We start from the raw sequence: 22,747 nt of genomic DNA, 5'->3' as shown, positions 1-22,747 counted from the left end.
CAAAATTATTAAAAAGAAGTAGAATGAAAACACTTTTAACATAAACACAAGCGTAATGCTTTTCAGAAAATACAATCCTCAAGCCAACCACAACTACAAATAGATAAGGATTCAGCTTCCTCGATTTCTCTCTTACTGGGTTTTTATATTTTAAATTCGGTGCCACTTTATTGTCGGTATAAATAAAAACACAACTAGAAAGCAAGATACCACTTAAGAGGCCCCAAAACATAGAATCTGCAAAGTTGATTAGGTTGAAGTGGGCCAGGTTTCAAGGGTTCGAGTGAACTCGTCCAAGCACCTGTTGTTCAACTCTACGTTGCCAAAGATCTCCTTCATGGCCCATGCATTTGACCTTATTGACTCACCTTCTTTCTCCACCATCACTAACCTAATCAACTCGGCCACCGAGTCACTCGTAAACGATCCGTCTCGCTCGTCCCTTGGTATCTCCAACCCGACCCGCTTATCCTGCATTAGTCTCGCGTTCAACCCTTGGTCCGAATTAGCACCCGAAAACAAAATCAAAGCCCGCCCGTACCCTAGCGCCTCGACAACTGAACTCCAACCACAATGAGTTAGGAAACCCCCGACCGAGATATGACCTAGAATCTTAAGTTGTGGGGCCCAACCCCTCCAGACCAAGCCTCGATCCTCCACTCGAGTTTGAAACCCGGGTGGAATGATATCCGCCCCCAACACGCCCTCCACTAACGGGCGATTGTTGACCACCCAAATAAAGGGCAACCCGGATTTCTCTATCCCATGTGCCAACTCGTGCATCAACTCTTGACTCGGAGTCACCTCAGTGCCGAATGCGATATAAACCACCGAGTTCGGTTTCTTATTTTCGAGCCAACCTCTCAGCACTCCCCACGTCTCATCCCCTCGATCGTCAGCGACGCCTTGCTGTTGGGGCACTGAGCCGGGCGGCAACAGCCCGAGTGGAACAACTGGTTTGCCGTAAATCTTCCTGAGCAGACTCACCGCGTCAGATTCGAACTCAGTGCAGCTCCGCATAGTCACAAAATTACAATCTTGAATCGAACCCGCGACTCTATGAAAATCGGAGACCTCGTCGTCCATGCAATCCCAGTGGCTCACCATCTCATGCAGCTTAAAAGCACCGTTGGAAGGATAGTTGACCCACTCAGGGACGACTGTAAAGTCCTCCGGCCGCCTGCGTTTATTGCCGAGCAACTCGGACGGAGGACCGATGAAAGCCAAGGAATTGGCGTTGACGATGCTGAAGTAGACAGAGTTGACTCCGAACTGAGTGGCGACTCGGGGCATCCAGTAGGAACTGAAGTCGTGGACGATCCAGTTGACGCCCGAGTGTTGGATGAATTGCGTGACTGAAGGCTTGAGCAAGTCGTAGGCTTTTTTGAGGTAAGGGACTTTGTTGATTGGTAGCTCGGAGGTGGACTCCGCGGATTCCGGTAAGCCGTCAACGGCAGGGAGAGGAAGCTCGACGAAATCGATGAGCGGGGAAAAGGAGGAAGATCGGATACGATTGATGTTTTTGGGGGTGGAGATGAAGGAGATTTGATGACCTTTTTGAGCTAAGAACTTGGAGACCTCGAGAAATGGCACTAGGTGGCCGTAGGCTAGCCATGGGAACATGGCTATGTGAAGTTTCTTCTGATCTTTGCTCTCCATGTGTTCGACGATTGGGTATTGAGAGAAGAGACTCTCGGCCTTTTGATATCAGAAGTTGTAATAAAAGGGTACTATTTGGCATGACGATTACGAATTCACAAGTTAGTGGTAAATCATCTGTCATAGTACATATGACGCGGCAAACTGTTATTTATTTATTTATTTATTTATTTTTTGGTGAATACAATAATCCTTATTTGGATCCCTTGTTTTGGCCTGCATCGGGGATTGCTTTCAAGATATTGACAATACGAACTTCTGCATGCCTACAAAGAAAATAATTTGTGATGAATAGTTTAACGATTTGTAGTCTGGATTTAAATTAAGGTGATTTTTAGTTTGATAATCTTCCTTCTTATTCAATTAGTTTTAATCGTGAGAATAGATTTGGGATTAAAGACACAAATCAACAATATAGTTCCATGTCAACAGCACAGTCAGCAATATCATAGCTAGGCTATTATAGTTTGTTATAACAGAAATCAGAAATGTAACTAATCATAGCCTATGTTTAATTAGTCTTTTCTTAAGTTATTAATCAATCATTGACAATTGTACAAGTACCCCAATTAATATCTAGACGTTTGAAAATTAAGAAAATATGCCTAGACCTGTTGAGGCACCTGACTAGACCGCCTAGGCACCGGCCTAACCCGCCTAGACCTTCCTAGACACTTGCCTAGGTTGCAACTCACTTAGATAAAAAATAGATAACTTTCCTTTTGCATTTTATTGTTTCCAATAAATTGTAAGAGACATATTGAACCCTTAAATAAACACACATTATATGTTTGCTTCCTATATTTTCATTATGTTCCAATACTTCATAATATATATATATATATCATTCTATTTTCTAATTTATGATGAAATTATATGTATTTTAAATATAAACATACACTTATTTACATGAAATACAATAAACTTATTTAAATCCGCCTAGTCCGCTTAGGCTCTACCTAGCCTCCACCTAGCCACCTAGGCGCTAAGCCCTAATCCGCCGCTAGACTAGCACCTATCATCTTTTAAAACCTTGCTTTTCTAATAGAGATGTCTCAGTCTAAATTTATTATTGAGTCAATTTGTTTGGGCTCTTGCTTTTAGCCTCCTTTTTCAACATAAAAAGTAGCTTTTGGCCAAATTATTGGATATTAATTAACATCTAAACACTCAAATGAATCAATCATGATTTCTGACCGTACGATGTACGATGATCGATCACGATTGCGGATTATTTTCCGTGTTCAGATGAGGGAAGATGAGTTAATATGATTAAGATAGTCAACAGTTGGATTCCATTTTCTATTGTAACCAAAATACAAAGTAAAATACAGAGTGAAAATCATTTTCCATACCAAACTGTAAGGATCATTACAAGAAAATTCGAGAATTCTTCTATGATTGTGACGTTCGAAAACAGACTTATCCAACATCTCACGAGCCACTAGATTTTAATTAACTTTAATATCAATTATTGACATACATGATTTGGATGCACAATAATTGTTGACATACTTTAGGTTTTCATGTTTCGAATTGGATAATCTCTTACATTTTAGGATTTAAGTACCAAACTATGGTGTCAAATGATAGTGTGCGTGCGTGCGCGTGTGTATCTTCTTATATGTTGTTGAGAGAGAGAGATAATAGTGAGAGAGGTTTAAGGATGGTAGGTGATAGATAGAGAGTGAGCACACAGAGCTTCTAACATGGATTTATGCAAGAAAAGAACCACGTGTGCTAACTCTCTTATGTCACCTTCTTTACAAACCTCTGTAAGTATCTATATGTATCCGATCGTACATGTAGCCACGCATACATGCTGAACTAAATGAAACAAGTACCTTCTCCGCCCTCTTCTCTTTGTAGCTAGGGTTAATTAAGGAAGTTGATTTGTGCAAAACAGAGGGTTAATTTATATAGGATCAGATGCATCGATCCGTCTTTGACTCCTTGGTAAAGATATGTTAAATTTCTTCCCCTTGAATGCTATTGGAAATCGGCAACCAATCACTTGCCCTGAAATGCAAGAGATTATAGGCCTACCAGTCGAACCTACGGTTCTTGCTTACGTCCACCACTTACGTGTTTAATAGTTCATGCATGCATGTAACCAAGTTATATGCATATCGTTCACCTACTAGAATCAAGATTTGATGGTGCTGAGATTGGCATAACTTCTCACTTTGGTCCATAACATTAAAAAATGATATAATTGGTTCCTAAGTTTGTACATCTTGAATCATTTTGATCATTTCATGAAAAATCTGTCAATATTTTCGTTAAGTGAAGGGGTTGGTTTGACAAAAATACCCTTGAAAAGTGATCATGTGGTCATTCACGTCATAATTTAACAAGAACATTAACAGACTTTTCAGGAAGGACCAAAATGATTTACAGTTGATAAACTCAGAGTCCACTTCTATCGATTTTCATTGTCATGGACCAAATTGAAGAATTATGTCAATCTCATGGACTATTTTAGCTAAAAATCCTAAACTAATTTTTGGTTTAATGATATTTTTTATTAGCTCGTCAGATATATCATCAATGCAAAAATTCAATACACATATGACTATGTGAGTAAGGTTTAGCGGGTTGTGTGAATAACGGTAAAATACCATTAGCGACCCGTTAGTTAATAAATCGCGTTGAAGATGTTTCAAATTCAATTAGTACTCCTCACCCAAGATGGCACAAAAGTAGCATCCATAAAACGTATATGCTTATTGTGTTAGGGGTGTGATATCCACACACCCCATTTTACTTCTTACACACCCTTCTAATTTTCAGCCGTTGGATCGGATGAATTAAAGAAGATCAACGGACGGAAATTAACAAGGGGTGTGTGAGAAGTAATTTGGGGTGTGTGGATAGCACACCCCTTGTGTTATATATAAAACAAACGTAACCTGCACCAGCTGGAAGCTGAAACCATGGAAATTGCTGGATTCGCATAAATCACTACAAAAACATAGATAGAGAGATCGATGTCATTCTTTTATATCATGCTTGAAGACCAATGTCAAACTTATGGCATAAATCTGCCATACTATTAGCCACTCTATTCTTTTTAGGATAAACAGGTGAAACTGAGGAAATCCAATCCCTGCGCAATAACTCCCAACAAGCAGTAATGAGATGAGTAAGAGGGTGCAATGTGCATAGAAGAATTAAAATCCATTACTAAAGTAACAGCTACAGCGAAGTCCATTTCAACAAGCACTTTTCCATAACCCAATCTCCAAGCAAGTGACAAACCATGAAAAGGACCCCATAACTCAGCATTAAGCACACTTTCCACACCAATATTTATAGTGAAACCAGCAATCCACACACCTGCAGCAACATGTAAAATCCCACCAGCACTAGAGCACCCATTGCCACTCTTCCTACTACCATCCACATTCAACTTGACATAACTAGGAGGAGGAGGAGGAGGAGGATCCCAGGCTAAAAAAATCCTACTCTTCACAGGCTTAGCACCAAAATTTTGCACATCAAACCACTCTTTAGTAGCTTTAAAAAAGAGAACCTGAGGTTGACTTGGGAAAATGAAATCAGACGCAAAAATGCTTAAATTCCTCCATTTCCATAACAAGCAAAGGCAAAAAAAACCCCACCAAGGCAGATTATGACAAAGCAATCTCCTCGAAAAAAAATTCACTCTCATCCAATCATGAAAGTCAATACCAACCGAGGACAGAACAATTGAATGCATACCCAATTAATTCCACACTAACTTTGCACGACCACACCGTCTAAGAATATGATCAATAGATTCAACACAACCTTCACAAAAGTCACAATAGGAATTATCAGTCATACCTCTCTTAGCTCTCTGTTCATTGCAAAGCAATCTCCCATGCAGAGTCATCCATAAAAAATGAAGCACTTGAGGAGGTAGCTTAAGCTTCCATATATCACTCCAACTCTAATCGGCAAAAGCCTTCATCATCAATACTTCCAAGATAAGCTGATTCAACACTAAAAATTCCATCATTTGAAAACTTCCAAATAATACAATCACTATCTCCATCGTTGAAGCCAATAGGAATAGCAGAAATCTTCCAAACATATTCCTCCGGAAGAATAGCTCTCAAGGCAGAAACATTCCAACAATTACCATAGCAAAAGTCTATAACCTTTAAAACTTTAGCAGAAACATCCCAAGGAATCAAGGCCTTATCAGCGAGAATGTCATCATCAAGCCAGGCATCAAACCAAAAACTAATATTAGCACCTGAGCCAACCCTCCAAATAAGACCATTTTCAACAATTGACCACCATAAACCATAGCCCTCCAAAAGCTAGAAGCTACCGTACCAGTTGTTCATTTGAGAATATCGGAATTCACCCCGCTTAAGTACTTACCTTTGAAAGTTCTAGCCTAAAGACCATCATCCCGTTGTAACAAACGCCAACTGGACTTGGCCAAAAGAGCAGCATTCATGTACTTCATTCTTTTAAGATCCAAACCATCTTTGTTCTTCGAAAGACAAATAGAACTCCATCATTTTTTTTTTTTATTTTTTTTAAATTTGGCCACATAGTCCGTCCCACTCCAGCTTTGCTATCATGGGAAGAGACTTTGAGGAGAATTTATTGATAAACAAGAAAAATACAATATGTTAGAGAGGATATGAGGCCAAACCTAGACCATTAAAGAATTCATAACAACAATTCAAAACCTCTCAACACCATAATTGACCAAACAATCAGCAACTTGATTACCCTCTCTAAAAATATGTGAAATCTGAACCTGCATAGAGGATAGTAAAACTCGACAGTTATGCCAACTGACCAAAAGCCTCCAAGGGATAGATGTCAAGGAAGGTGAGGATGAAGAAAGAAGATGAACAACCAGTTAGGAGTCATATTCAATCCATAAGGAATGCCAACCTTTATCCCAAAACCAAACAAGTTTTATTTTTGACTTCAAAAGAACCCCACAAAAATTTCCTATTCAACTAGTCAATTAAATCACAAGTGCTAACTGGGAGCTTGGTTGTCTACATCACATAAACTGGAATAGCTGAAGTAACAGCTTGAATAAGAGTAGTTCTTCCAGTAAGAGATAGAGTGTTGGCTTTCCATGCAGAGAGTCTACTCTGAACCTTGTTAACAACCTCCATATAGGTGCTCGAATTGATTCTAGAATGAATTAAAGGCACACCTAAATACTTCCCCAAGTCCTGAACAATTGGAGAACCACAAATTTCGCTAATTAGACCAGCAACACAGTTGTCCACATTACAAGAGCAAAAAAATTGAGACTTCTCAAAGCTAATTTGTTCCTCAGACAAACAACAAAATCTGTCTAGACTCCAAACAACGTTTAACCACTTTAGCTTGAGAAATGGAAGCCTCGCTAAAGAGAACAATATCATCTGTAAAAAAACAAATGCGAAATGGCAGGCCCCTTTTTGGCCACTTTGACAAGCTTCCAACATTTATTAGAGATAGCTTCACTGATAAGATGCCCCAACTTCTCCACACGTAACACAAAAAGATACAGAGATAGAGGATCATTGGGTGCTCCTTTTAATTGTTAATTACTACTAGATTTGATGCTCTTATTTTTAATACAATGTCCCCATATCTTCAAAATTTTAATGTTTAAATGGAGCCAATGTCCCCTTCAAGTCCAATATTCTATTGATTTGGTGTCTATTAATAATTGGCATTTAAAAAATAGAACTTGAGCGACGCTAGAGACACCAACTAATCCTTTTTTTGTTTAAAAAAAAGCAAGAGACACCAACTTACGCGGGGATGGGGAGGGGGGTAATGAGAATAGTACGCGCAACACACGAAATTGTTTGGGCGAAATAACACGCAAATTGGCATTTCATTTAGTCTAGGTAGGCCGAAGGTCATTTATCAAGACATATTGCATACCTGCCAATAAATGCAAATAGCTTTCAAATGAGCATGTTGACTGATGTCAATAGCATTTGAGCAAGCATGCTAACGCCAACATTTGTTGAGCGAGCCTATCTCGAAAATGCTAGTAGCAACGCATACAAAGGCATGAGCCTAGCAGATACCCTACCCAATGTAATTCGTTGAGTAGTTGGATAACTGCTTTCAAGACATCTCAGGTTTACAAAGAGCATCACCTAGCTTTTCCGTGAAGGTTTTATGAGCTTTGGGGGGTCAGCTGACCCACCTGGTCCCAAGGTTAATATGTCATTGGAAGCGAGAAGAGTTGTTTATGCCCACTTTAAAACTTGTTTGTTTACATCAAGCAAGAAATTTCCACATTAGTTGATAAATAAAAGTCGATGAAATGTTGACAACTAAATAACATAATTCTTTGACATTTCAAATTCTTATAATCAAACGTTGCCCCACTCTCATTTCGTCAATAATTCTTTTTATGAATTCAATTTTCCATTATATTCTCGGCAACCAAACAAATAGTGGGGCAACAGTCAGAGATTCAGTTACAAGGAAAATAGGAATTACGTACATGGAGTTGGGATTGAGTTGATTTTGGGGATGACATGGACTAAGACGAAACGATCTGCTTTGGGCAAGAGATTATCCACAGCCCAATTCACGACGCGTCAGCTTCTCGGGCTCCCGTCGCTGTTTACCACCATCACTGTTGATGTCATTGTCACCACACTAGAGCAACTGCCGCCCGCTCTACGAGATTCAGCCGCCTTTTTTACTCTTTGGGTCAATGCCACCTTTCCTTCTTTTTCAGGATGAGCAGGTAATGGTACATGCAATGAATGTGAGAGGAAACTATATTTACTTGATATAATGATTTTTTTTAACCCAAAAATGTGATACGTAGTGATTGCAGAGAATCTCAAAGTAAGGACATTTTAATGTAATTCTCGGTTAATATTTTAAAATATTATGCTAAAAATATAAAATGATAAGAAGTCCCATCTTTCTTAGCATTTCTTGTGATCTGCGTCACGTGTTATTCTATAAGCGAGTACAAGTACAATTGATATATAGGACTTTCAAACAATTTTTTTTTTTTTTTTGAAGAGAAACGGTAGTGGTTTTATTGACATTGAGAAAAGCTCATACAGATTCTAAGAAGACATCCACAATCAAGTCCGAAAGCTCCTCAAAAAACCAAAAATCTAAGGTAGAAGAAATAGCCAACTCAATCATACGGTGTGTCGCGACATTGGCAGAATGGCAAACATAGCAAACTTTTATTTAGTTATTATTGCAAGTAAACTTTTACAATTTAAGAGAGGAAATTTATCATCTCCGTATTCCTTCTACATAATCCTCCTCATCAAACAATCTGGGCCCTTGAAATTTGATCTAACGACTAAAGTTATTATAACATTTAGAGAGGGCCCCTGTTTTTAGCCGTTAAATCAAATTTCAAGAACCCAGATTGTTTAATGAAGAGAATTAGATAGAAGAGATCCAAAGAAGATCATTTTCCTTCAAGAAAGGCCAATTCAATGACACTTCATTGTTGGTAGAAAAAATAAATAACAAACTAAAAAGTAAAGCAACCTATCTAATTATCCCAACTAAGAGGCACCAACACATGAAATCTACAAAGTTGATTAGGAGACAATTTTTCAGCATGTGAACAATAAAGCCTGGTACACTAAATATTATAATATAATAAACTGAAAGTTTTCAAATATCTAACTGCTTGTATTATAATACTTGAAGTACCGTACCGTATTCCTTATTCAATGAAAAATTTCTTGTTGACTAGGTGAAAGTGGGCCAGGTTTCTAGGACCCGAGTGAACTCGTCCAAGCACTTGTTGTTCAACTCTACATTGCCAAATATCTGCTTCATGGCCCATGCGTTTGACCTTATTGACTCACCTTCTTTCTCCACCATCACTCGCCTAGTCACCTCGGCTACCGAGTCACTCATAAACGACCCATCTCGCTCATCCCTTGGAATCTCCAACCCGACCCGCTTCTCGTGCATTAATCTCGCGATCAACCCTTGGTCCGAATTAGCACCTGAAAACAAAATCAAAGCCCGCCCGTACCCTAGCGCCTCGACAACTGAACTCCAACCACAATGAGTTAGGAAACCCCCGACCGAGATATGACCTAGAATCTTAAGTTGTGGGGCCCAACCTCTCAAGACCAAGCCTCGATCCTCTACTCGGGTTTCAAACCCGAATGGAATTATATCGGAGCCCAACACGCCCTCCACTAACGGGCGATTGTTGACCACCCAAATAAAGGGCAACCCGGATTTCTCTATCCCATGTGCCAACTCGTGCATCAACTCTTGACTCAGAGTCACCTCGGTGCCGAGGGCGATGTAAACCACCGAGTTTGGTTTCTTATTTTCGAGCCACTCTCTCAACACTTCCCACTTCTCATCCCCTCGATCGTCAGCGACGCCGTGCTGTTGCGGCGCTGAGACCGGCGGCAGCAGCCCGAGTGGAACAACTGGTTTGCCGTAGATCTTCCTGAGCAGACTCACCGCGTCAGATTCGAACTCGGTGCAGCTCCGCACAGTCACAAATTTACAATCTTCAATCGTACGCCCGAGTCTCTGAAAATCGAGGACCTCGTCGTCCATGCCATCCCAGGGGCTCACCATCTCATGCAGCTTATAAGCAACGTTGGAAGGATAGTCGACCCACTCGGGGACGACCGTCAAGTCCTCCGGCCGCCAGCGTTTATCGCTGAGTAACTCGGACGGAGGACCGAAGAAAGCCAAGGTAGTGGCGTTGGTGATGTGGAAGTAGACCGAGTTGACTCCCAGCTGAGTAGCGACTCTGGGCATCCAGTAGCAAATGAAGTCATGGACAACCCAGTTGACGCCCGAGAGTTGGATGAAATGCGTGACTGAAGGCTTGAGCAAGTCGTAGGCTTTTTTGAGGTAAGGGACTTTGTTGATTGGTAGCTCGGAGGTGGACTCGGCGGATTCCGGCAAGCCGTCGACGGCGGGGAGAGGAAGCTCGACGAAATCGATGAGCGGGGAAAAGGAGGAGGATCGGAGGCGATTGATGTTTTTGGGGGTGGAGATGAAGGAGATTTGGTGACCCTTTTGAGCCAAGAACTTGGAGACCTCGAGAAATGGCATAAGGTGGCCGTAGGCTAGCCATGGGAACATGGCTATTTGAAGTTTCTTCTGATCTTTGTTGTCCATGTGTGGGTGTGAGAGCAGAGATTCTCAGGCTTTTGATATCAGAAATTCCGTATATAATAAAACTCAAACTCGGTGGTACTGTTCTAGAGCCGGCGAAAATGCCCTCTAAAAAATTCTTTCTCAGTGTTTTCTACCAGCTTCTCTACAATAAAAATACGGTTGTGTCCTTTGTCTCCATGCGTCTGCCATCGCCTGTTTTCTTCGTGCGTCGAGTGGCTTTGCTCACCGTTTCCCTTTTAGGCTACCCACGTGTCGATCATCGTTGAAAGCTCTGCTTCCAATTCTTCTCGACATTTCCTTCCGTTTCCACTTCTCTCTCTCACTCCGCGGTCTTCTCTCCTCTCATCTCTCACTCTTAGAGCTCTCCTTCACTACTGAAAGAACCATGATCTTTCATGTTCCCCTCTTCTTTTCCTTCGGGTAATTTTCCAGTACACTTTTCCATTTGCTTCCCACAGTAATCTCATCCTGAAACCAACAAATCCCAAAAACCCTCAAGCCATCCAACAAATTGAAAAAACACCATCTTTGCTTAAAATTTTGAATTTTTCTCGGAAATTCTTGCCTATCCCTGAAATTTTCTTGGTGGGTTTCGTTCTCAGGTCCTGTATGTAAACAATACTCAGGTTAAATTTGGTTCCCTTTATTTTCTCAAATTTGTTTCACATAATGATTTTTTTGATCCTTTACTTAATAATTCTTAAGAAATGTTAGAGTCTTTATTTGTTTTGAATTTATTTTTTTATATTTTATTTTCAAGTCTTGAATTTTTTTTTTAATTTCTCTGTTAATAAATAAGTTTGAGGATGAAATTTATTCTTTCTTAACATTATTTGACTGCAAATTCTCGGTTCCAACCCCCAGTAACGCAACATGCTCGATTCCAATTCTTAATTAAGGGGGATGATGCAAAGCCCAGAATTTCTGCTTAGACTATACAGGTATATTGATTCTGGGTGCCTAAGGTTTTGAGTTTTGAAGTTTGTGTTTAACTCCACCAAGATTCTCAATTCTTAGTCTTTCATATTTACAATTTGGTTTGTGGCCCTTGGACATCTCTGCTGCTCTACCCATTACCAAGCACAGCTCGACAATCCCCAGCATTAGCAACTATCAGGGTCCTGCAAAAATTACAAAGTATGTAAGACTAAGACATGAAACCTAATTAAGATTCACAACTTCTACATGCAAAGTATTTAGAAAGAAATTCCATACAAACTCAATGCTCATCAGTCAATTTCTTTCTCTCTTTCATAATTTAACTTTTGCTTCTTATTGCCTTTGTTTTTTCTTTTCTATCTTGCAGATACTCTTTACTTTGTAGCAATCACTTCTGTCGCAACTGGTCGGCAACAGTAACAGTCAACCCAGTAAGAAGTGACATAGATTTTTCTTTGATATGTTTGATAGATATAGCCCGAATTGATATTTCTCCCTTAGCTCCCTGCGGAATCCATGTCGATTATATGGATTAATTATGCAACTTGATTGAAGTTTGATGTAATTTCATATTGTTAAACCCCTTTAAATGGATGAGAAAATATTGTTAAACCCCTCAAGCTTTATTTGGGCTCTACTTTCAATTTAATTTCATATCAGCGAGACAATATAATTTTGTTTGAAAGATTGGAAAAAGCTAATAACTCTTGGTAAAATGTCTATATGCATATCACAGACAAGCAAACATTATCAAATCTATGTGTATGAGTTGCAAAGATACATGTGGAAAATAATAGGTGACCTCTTTATTCTATATTTCTAACATTTATTTTTTATTTTTCCAAAATCCATGATAAGCAATTTATGTTTCTCTTTCTTTAACATTTTTTTTGCTTCGGTTTTGCTCACTTAGTAATTTGATTGACACCTACTTTTTAGAATTAGAATAGAATATGTAATTATCTGCAATTGTGGGGTAATTGGCAAAACTCGACACCCTTTTATGCCTGTTTGAAGGAACTAACAGAGTTTGTAAACCCCTGCCTTGCTCATACATGTTTTACTCTTTCATTGGCATTTAATTTATTTTCCTGTTTTGGTTTAGGCTTTTAGTTTGGTTTGATTTGTTGTTAACTTTGTTAATCTGGTAAGAATTACATTTTTCTAATGGCTTGGATTTAGGATTTCATTATAATTTCTTCTTTTTCAACATAATGGTTAATCTGGATAAGGAGTTAGTGTGCATTTAGGTGAGGTGGGGCAGACCTTTTTGAGAAAGAACCTCTTGGTGGTGTCCCCCGGAGGACAAAATAGTACTATTTAGTGACCAGGAGCTGAGAGCCCAATTTCATTACAATTTCTTCTTTTTCAACGTAATAGTTATCGAATTAATTGTTTTTCCTTTAAGGGTACCAACAGCAGGCTAGACTCATACCTTTCCATTTTTTTCTTCCAAATTCCTTTTCTACATGGAATCTTATTTTCAAATTTGTTTTATATTTTTGCTCGAAATTCACAAGTGCAGTGTTTTCTATTTGTTAAAGGCATAATAGTATATCCATTCAGTTTAATTTCATTTTAACTCAGTGCTGGTTAACACAATTTTCAGCATTTTCCACATAGGTTCTGATTTTAATTGTTTGCTAAAACCTATAGATTGTTAAAACTAATGATAAGCTATTACTATATATTGTTCATATCAAGGATGGAGACATTTTTACATTACCCTAAAATATAGCTAGGAAACATCTGTTCTTTTTCATTATGGCAGACATTGATGCCCTATCAGTTTTTAGGTTATTTTCACATCAATTTATTTTGCCTGTAATGTTAAGGCATGCTATTCTAGGGAATTTTTCGCACACAATTTTTTTTTTTTTGGGGTCAAATAAATAGATATGGGTCTTCAACAAGTTATTTTTATGTATTATAGTTTATTATTTCACAACTATAATTTTTCAATATTAATGGTAAAGCTTAATTTCGGATTGCATGTCTGAAAGTTTAGCCTTTTGTTTACAATTTGAATTGCATGTCTCAAAATTTATACTACTTTCTTTAATTGCCAACTTAGAGCTCAGAGAAAGAGGTAGCAGCCATCGATGTAATTCGAGTTCAAATATGAGTTCATATCTGAGTTCAAATCCTATTTTTGAGCCCTTTGTTTCGTCGGTAATCAGGTAAAGCTCAAATATTTCGAACATGTTTAATTTCTTATTAGTCTCTACATCTACACGCATACAATGAACAAATATTCACTAGTCCTTTACAATGACGATTCAATGGTTATGAATTAGTGTAATTCATGGATATAATGGATATATTGACGACGACGACGACAACAACAACAACAAAGGATATATTGACAAAGGGATATATTGAAATATGCAGGAAATTGTTTCTCTATAACACATTGTGAGTCGAGGAATCTCTTTCTTTTGAGCTGGCCATGTCGAAGTATATTTTTACTAACTTGGTACGCTATATCAACATTCAGAGACTCTTTTACGTGCCCTTTTGTATTTGTGTTTGGTAAATTATAATATTTGTTGGAGTATTTTGTATATATAAGTCACATGAAATTCAAGATTCCAGTTGGTATATCATTTGACACTTACCATCATCTAATCTTTGGCATATATAATCCGTGTGGTTGCTTAACAAAATCTATTCGAATAATCTCCATTAAATGACTTCTGTATTTGTGACCTTTTAACTAACTTTATATATTTTCTCCTCTCTAATTTGTGTTTTTTGCTTTGTCAGAAGATTATTTTTGTATAAAATATAAATGTTAGAAACAGTCTACCCATTGTTTAGTTTCTTTGACTAATTTTATAGTGTTAGTTCAGCACCATTTCAGTTTGGCTTTGATTGGATAATAATAGCATTGTTTAAGCTAATTTGCCAATTTCCTCATATTTTTAAGTTATCTCGAAGCTGGATTCTGGGCCCTTTATTCAGCGTTTTGAAGACGTTGGGGACTTCAATGTGACAAAGAAATTGAAGACCTAGGATATAAATATATTTTTACATGTAAATATATATATATATATATCTAAAACTATCTACATGATTCATACAATTTCTAAACCCCCGCAGCATCGCACGGGCAACCTTTCTAGTTGCAAACGAAGGGCAGTAATGGCATGGAGAATTCATAAGCTATTGGTTAATCTGTAGGATATTTCAAGAATATAATGTATAGGTAAATTATACTTTCATAACTCAGGTTTGAGGTCTATTTCAATTCCTTACAACATCTTTAAAACATTTCACTTTTATATCTGAAGTACTATTTTATTTCAAAATAATATCTCCGTTACATTTTCCATCCATTGATCTGTTAAATGCTGACGTTGTTGCCACATATATGTCACGTGGCTGTCAAATGTCTGTCACGTGGCAAATAAAATAATTTTTTAAATTTTTTTTAAAAATCTGAATTTTCTCAAAAAAAAAAAAAAAAAAAAGAAGGTAAATTACACTTTCATACCTCAAGTTTGGGGTCTATTTCAATTCCTTACAACATTTTCAAAATATTTCACTTTCATACCTTAAGTACTATTTTATTTCAAAATAATACATCTATTACATTTTTCATGCATTGATTTGTTAAATGTTGACGTGGCTGTCAAATATCTGTCACGTGACAAATAAAATAAATTTTTAATTTCTTTTTTAAAAACCTGAATTTTCTCAAAAAAAAAATTAATAATAATAATTTGCTCCCCACCCCGACGCCGCACGACCCCCTATGCGACCCACCTCCCCCCTCCTTGGTGCCGCGCGATCTTCCCCCCTTCCCTACCCCCCTAGGTTAGGATCTTGTGATTTTCAGTATGGATAGGTTTTGAAAATACTTTGAGTTTGAGATGATTTTTGGACTGATTTTGTGGTAGATCCACCTAATCTCAGGTGGAATTTTTGTGGGTGATGGGGGATGGGAGAAAGGGGTGGCTTAGGTGGGACGAGCTGGGGTTTTTTTTTTTTTTTTTTCTCCCTCTTCTTCTTCTTCTTCTTGCAAGTTTTTGGGTTCTGGGTCAGGGTCGTTGGGGGGGGGGGGAGGGAAGGCATTGGTTTCAATTTTTTTTTTCTTTTTTTTTGAGAAAATTCAAGTTTTTAAAAAAATATTTTATTTGCCACGTGGCAAACATTTGACAGCCACGTGACATATACGTGGCAGCCACGTCAGCATTTAACATATCAATTGATGGAAAATGTAACGGAGGTATTATTTTGAAATAAAATAGTACTTAATGTATAAAAGTAAAATGTTTTAAAGATGTTGTAAGGAATTTAAATAGACCCTAAACCTGAGATATGAAAGTGTAATTTACCCTTCTTTTTTTTCAATTTTTTTTTCTTTTTTTTTGAGAAAATTCAGGTTTTTTTAAAAAAATTAAAAAATTATTTTATTTGCCATGTGGCAGACATTTGGCAGCCACGTGGTATAGAAGTGGCAGCTACGTTAGCATTTAACAGATCAATTGATGGAAAATGTAATGGAGGTATTATTTTGAAATAAAATAATACTTAAGGTATGAAAGTCAAATATTTTGAAGATGTTGTAAGAAATTGAAATAGACCCCAAACCTGAGGTATGAAAATGTAATTTACCCTAATATATATAATAGGCATATATATATATGCGTGCGTTTTGTATTTGCAGAAAAGAGTTGGGTTCTTTGCCTAATGGTTACATCTCTTCAATTTGAAGCATTGCAGCCTTTCATTGTTGCTAACAGACATACCCATTGACTGGGTATCTGATGCATGCTTTATAACAAATATGATTTTTGGGTAATTAGTGTTTTGTATCAGATATGTTCATTGGATATACTGCTGTAATAAGTTGTATCCTACGGTGAAAAAGCATACTCAGATCAAATGATGTGTCTAACGGGTGCAATACTCTCTATATATTGGTAACATTGGCATAAGAGAAGATTTATTCAGAAATTTGTTGTTCACACAATTTATTTGCTCTCTTTTCTCTCTCCATCACATTCATACAATTTCTTTCTAGTTATTTCTAGGGGAATACAATTCGATTTTGCTATTCGAATATTCCATACTTTGTTTTATCCTAGAAGTGATTTGCCGGGAACCCTTTAGCAAACTCATTCGAGTGGGGGCAAATAACATTTTAAGGAAACGATTCAAATCGTACCTCAAGGTCATTCTTCGAATTATTCTCTATATTTCTACATTAACTCTAACAAAATCAGCAGTCACAGTTCATTTGACATTGTAAGTTTTTGGCAATAATTATTCTTTGGGTCTTCTTCTTTTGGCCTGTTGAGAATTGCTTTTAAGATATTAAAAATGTGAAGTTTGGCATGTCTACAAAGAAATTTGCCATAAATGGTTTAGCGATTTGTAGTCTTGATTTAAATTTAAGTAATTTTTATTTTAATAATCTTTCTTCTTGTTCAATTAGGGTTTTTTTTTTTTTTTTTTTTTTGGGTCAAAAGATGTTAGATTAGATGATAAATTAGCTACCAATGAGATTTGAATCCATATCGTCATGCAAGGACTCAACACTTTTCCATCATTGTAGTAAAGGATCACTTGCTTGTTCAATTAGTTTCATTCTTGAGAGAATCGACTTGGAATATCTCAATCTAAACTTGTTATTGAGTACGTTTGTTTGGGCTCTTGCTTTTGGACAAGGATTGTCTGCCCTCCCACTTCTAGTGCCCTCCTGTTTGTGTGGTCACGATTAAGTCACGGCAACATTTTATATTACTATTCATTTTTGTCTTATTATCTCTATAAAAAAAACAATATAAAATGTTGACGTGGCTTAACCGTGATCACACAAAACAGGATGACATTGTAAGTGGGAGGGTAGACAATCCTTGTCCCTTGCTTTTAGTCCCATTTTTTCAACTTTTGGCCAAATTATTGGATTGCTTTATGGTGTGAGAGATTAATTAACAGCTAAACAATTAAATTAATCGATCACGGTGCATGTGATTAATATTTGGAGGTTAGTTTAATGGTAAAAGGAAATATGAGACTAGTGTTTGGATGAGGGAAGATGAGTTAATATGATTAAGATATTCTCGAGTTGGTTTCTATTTTCTGTTGTAACCAAAATACGAAGTAAAATATAGAGCGAAAATCATTTTCAATACCAAACTGTAAAGATCATTACAAGAAAATTCAAGAATTCTTCTATAATTATGACGCTGGACTTATCCAACATATCTCACAAGCCACTAAATTTTATTTAGCTTTAATATCAATTATTGACATACATGATTTGGGGGCACAATTACTGATATTTTAGGTTTTCCTGTTTCGAATTGGATAATCTCTTACATTTTAGGATTTAAGTATCAAACTATGGTGTCAAACGATAGTGTGTGTATATATGCATGCATGTATCATCTTATATGTTGTTGAGAGAGAGGTTTAAAGATGGTAGGTGACAGGTAGAGAGTGAGCACACAGAGCTTCCGACATGAATTCATCCAAGAAAAGAACCACGTGTATCCGATCTTTATGTATCCGATCGTAGATGTAGCCACGCATCCATATCGAACTAAATGAAACAAGCACCTTCTTTGTCCTCTTCTCTTTGTAGCTAGGGTTAATTAAGGAAGTTGATTTGTGAAAAACACAGGGTTAGGAGGGTTAATTTATATAGGATCGGAAGCATCGATCCGTCTTTGACTCCTTGGTAAAGATATGTTAAATTCTTCCCCTTGAATGCTGTTGGAAACCGGCAACCAATCACTTTGCGCTGAAATGCAAGAGATTATGCTTACGTCTACCACTCACGTGCTTAATAGTTCATGCATGTATGTTACCAAGTTATATGCATATGGTTCACCTGCTAGAATCAAAACTTGATGGTCCCGAGATTGGTATAACTTCTCATTTTGGTTCGTAACATTGAAAATGGATAGAATCGGTTCCTGAGTTTGTTCATCTTGAATCATTTTATTTCGTGAAAAATTTATCAATATCCTCGTTAAGTGAAGAGGTTGGTTTGACAAAAATACCCTAAAAAAGTTACCACGTAGTCGTTCACATGACAATTTAACGAGAATATTGACAGATTTATCAGAAATGACCAAAATGACTTACAGTGAACAATCTCAAAGTCCACTTCTAACAATTTTCATTGTTATGGACCAAAGTGAAAAATTATGTCAATATCAGGGACCATTTTAGCTAAAAATCCTAAACTAATTTTCGGTTTAGTGGGATTTTTTTACTAGCTCGTCAGATATATCATCAAAGCGAAATTCAAGGTAAAAAAATATTTGAACTTTGTCAAAGGTAATTTCATATGTCATCGTTAAAGCTAACAAATAATTGTACACGACATGTTAATATGACTCAAATTAACCCTGCAAAAATTCAATATATATACATATAACTGTATGAGTAAGGTTTAGCCGGTCGTGTGAATAGCGGTTAAATACCTATTAGCTCCCCGTTAGTTAAATAAATTGTGTTAGAAAGATGTTTCAAATTCAATTAGTACTCCTCGCCCAAGATAAATACGTTTGGCACAAAAGTAGCATCCATAAAACGTGAATGCTTATTGTGTTATCTATAAAACAAACTTAACCTGCACCAGCTGGAAGCCTGGAACCATGGAAATTGCCGGATTCGCATAAATCACTGCAAAAACATAGGCAGAGAGATCGACGTCATTCTTTTATATCATGCTTGAGTTCTCCTTCTTTTAATTGTTAATTACCACTAGATTTAATGCTCTTATTTTTAATACAATGTCCCCGTATCTGCAAAATCTTAATGTTTGAATGGAGCCAAGTGTCTCTTTCAAGTCCAATATTCTGTTGGTTTGGTGTCTAATAATGATTGGCATTTACAAAATAGAACTTGTGCGATGCTAAAGACACCAGCTAATCCCTTTTCTTTTTTGTTTTTATGAAAAAAAGACGCCAACTTATGTAGCAATCTTTTATTTCTCTTATTCACGCCCACTTTTTTTCATACAGAAGCGACCAGTGGCGGATCTTGAAAAACTTTATTTTGGGGGTGCGGGGGGATGGGGGCAATGAGAATAGAACATGCAGCACAAGAAATTGTTTGGGTGGAATAGCATGCATATTGGTATTTTATTGAGTCTGGGTAGACTAAAGGTCTCATATGGCATACATGTTGATAGATGCTTTCGAACGAGCATGTTGATTGATGTCAATAGCTTTTGAACGAGCATGTTGACACCAACATATGCTGAGTGAGCCTATCGAAGATGCCAATAGCAACGAATACAAAGGCATGCATGAGCCTAGTAGCTACCTTGCCCAATGTAATTCGTTGAGCAATTGGAAAACAACTTTCAAGCCATCTCAGTTTTACAAAGAGCAGCACCCAGCTTTTCTGTGAAGATTTTCTGAGTTTTGGAGGGTCAGCTGACCCACCTAGTCCCATGGTGAATTCTCCATTGGAAGCAATAGAGTTGTTTATGCCCACTTTAAAACTTATTTGTTTAAATCAAACAAGAAATTTCCACATTAGTTGAGAAATAAAAGTTGACATCTTTAGTACCATAGATAGAGCTTGAGTAACTTCAAGATCTTATGAATGACATTAGGATGTGCAATTTTCTTATGAATGGCGTTAGGCTGTGAAATATCAACTATTTTTGTGCAATTAATTAAGATGAAGATTTTCAAAATAAAATCAAAATAATTGTTGATATATTGATTAAATCTTGATATATTATCGATCAAATGTTGACGACTAAATAACATGATTCTTGACATTTTGAAATTCTTATAAAGCTATACATTATCGATCAAACATTGCCCCACTCCCATTTTGCTTCAAATTACGAATTCAATTTTCCATTATTTTCTCGACAACCATACAAAGAGTGGGGCAACAATCAAAAATTCAGTTACGGCGAAAATAGGAAATACGTACATGGAGTTGGTTTAAGTTGATTTTAGGGATGAAATGGACTAAGACGAAACGATCTGCTTTGGGCAAGCGATTCTCCGCAGCCCAATTCACGATGCATAAGCTTCTCGGGTTCCCGCCGCAGCCGCTGTTAACTGCCACCGCTACTGATGTCATTGTCACCACACCAGAGCAACTGCCACCCACGCTATGAGATTCAGCTGCCTTTTTTCTCTTTGGGTCAACGCCGCCTTTACTTCTCTCTTAAGATTAGCAAGTAATGGTACATGCGATGAAAGTGAGAGGAAGCTATATTTATTTGATATAATGAAATGTTTTTTTCCTCAAAAATCTAATATGTAGTGATTTGCGGAGAATCTCAAAGCACGGACTATTTGTTAGTTCACAACTTAATGATACACTCAACTAATATTTTAAAATATTATGCCAAAAACATAAAACGATAAAAAAGTCACACATTTCATCACATTTCTTGTGATTTGTGTTACGTGTTATTCTATAAGTGGGCAACACACCTGATAGATGAGGCTTTCAAACAGTATTTGAGAAACACTTAAAAAGCAATTTTATTCAGTAATGTTATTCTTACCACATTAATATACAACATTAGTATACCACATTATGTGGCATCTGATGTGGTTGTCCACATCATCTAAATTAATCATAATTTAATTTAAATTAAAAACTATTTAATAAACTAATAATAAATATAAAAATTTGAAATTAAATAGTAATTGTGGTATACGAGGAGTCTTCTCTGCTTCCTTCCTTCCCCGTTGCTGCTTCTCCCATTTCTTCTTTCACGCCAATTTTTTGTTTCAGCCCAAATTTTTTTCAACAGCCTCGCCATTGATGGAAGCAGACGAAGTAATGGAGCTATACGATTCTTTTTGGTTCGAGATCCGGATCTTCAAGAAACAACCGGTTTCATCGAACCCATCAAATTTCGAAGAACACCTAGATCATGAAATCGAATAAAACCCAGAAAACCCATCAAAGCCAAAGTTTTTACGGATTCCAACCAGGCACACCAGGTCCATGAGGAACGAGTTGAGCTCTAATACGAGCACTCCTCCACTGCCACGGGCCCCTTCGACTTCATTCAGCATTGATAAATTTGCAAACTTTCGGGTGGCACGTTCATATCTTGCTAATATTTGTTTAAAGCTTTAAATTGGTTGCTGAATTGTGCGAGTTAGGACATTGAACTATGTGTGGCTGGATAGATTGTGATGAAGAAATGATTGGTACACAAGCCAACACACGGGGTTAAAATCTGGGCTGAAACAAATAAATGGTGCGGAAGAAGAAATGGGAGAAGAAGCAACGGGGAAGGAAGGAAGGAGAGAAGACTCCTCGTATGTCATAATTACCATTTAATTTCATATTTATTATTTATTATTAGTTTATTAAATAGTTTTTAAATTAAATTAAATTATGATTAATTTAGATGATGTGGACAGTCACATCAGATGCCATATAATGTGCTATACTAATGTGGTATATTAATATGGTAAGCATAACATTAATGAATTTTATTTAGTTTTTATTGCAAGCAAACTTATACAAGGCCAATTCAATGACTTTGGTGTGGGTATATTAAAAGAATGAATGGTAAATTGCAGGTAGGCTGAATAGTTTATCGTGTATTATTGCCAAAGTAGAAGTACAATATATCTAAACAATCAAGTCAGCTAAATATCTTTACAATAATGACTTGGTTGTGTATATATATTGTACTTCTACTTTGGCAATAATACACGAAAAACTATTCAGCCTACCTGCAATTTACCATTCATTCTTTTAATGGGATTTCACAACAGCTACTTTTAGGAAAACATATTATACAAAATATTACACGATCTTTTCTTAATAGGTTAGAAAAAAATAAAACCAAACTAGAAAGTAAGCAACCAATCTAATTATCCCAACTAAGAGGCACCAACACATGAAATCTACAAAGTTGATTATGAGAGATTTTCAGTATGCTAGGAATAAAGTCTGGTGCATCAAATGTCATAATATAATTAGTTGAAACTTTTTAAGCATTCAACCATTTGTATTATAATACTTGATGTACCGAACCATATTTCTTATTCAGTGAAAAATTTCTCGTTGA

The 22,747-nt window shown here is 36.9% G+C and overlaps 2 protein-coding genes across 2 annotated transcripts; both read right to left on the bottom strand.

Moving 5' to 3' along the window:
* Positions 1–249: 249 nt before the first annotated feature.
* On the bottom strand, positions 250–1,659 carry LOC137747027 (UDP-glycosyltransferase 91C1-like). The gene has a single exon (XM_068487024.1). It carries the CDS (start codon positions 1,657–1,659, stop codon positions 250–252), a length of 1,410 nt encoding a protein of 469 aa, XP_068343125.1.
* Positions 1,660–9,366: 7,707 nt separating this feature from the next.
* On the bottom strand, positions 9,367–10,776 carry LOC137747026 (UDP-glycosyltransferase 91C1-like). The gene has a single exon (XM_068487023.1). It carries the CDS (start codon positions 10,774–10,776, stop codon positions 9,367–9,369), a length of 1,410 nt encoding a protein of 469 aa, XP_068343124.1.
* Positions 10,777–22,747: the final 11,971 nt, after the last annotated feature.

Source organism: Pyrus communis, chromosome 10 (genome assembly GCF_963583255.1).
Source record: "Pyrus communis chromosome 10, drPyrComm1.1, whole genome shotgun sequence".
NCBI classification, from domain to species: Eukaryota; Viridiplantae; Streptophyta; class Magnoliopsida; order Rosales; family Rosaceae; genus Pyrus; species Pyrus communis.
The sequence above is the reverse complement of the archived record's forward strand: the minus strand, read 5'-3'. Positions and strand labels throughout refer to the sequence as shown.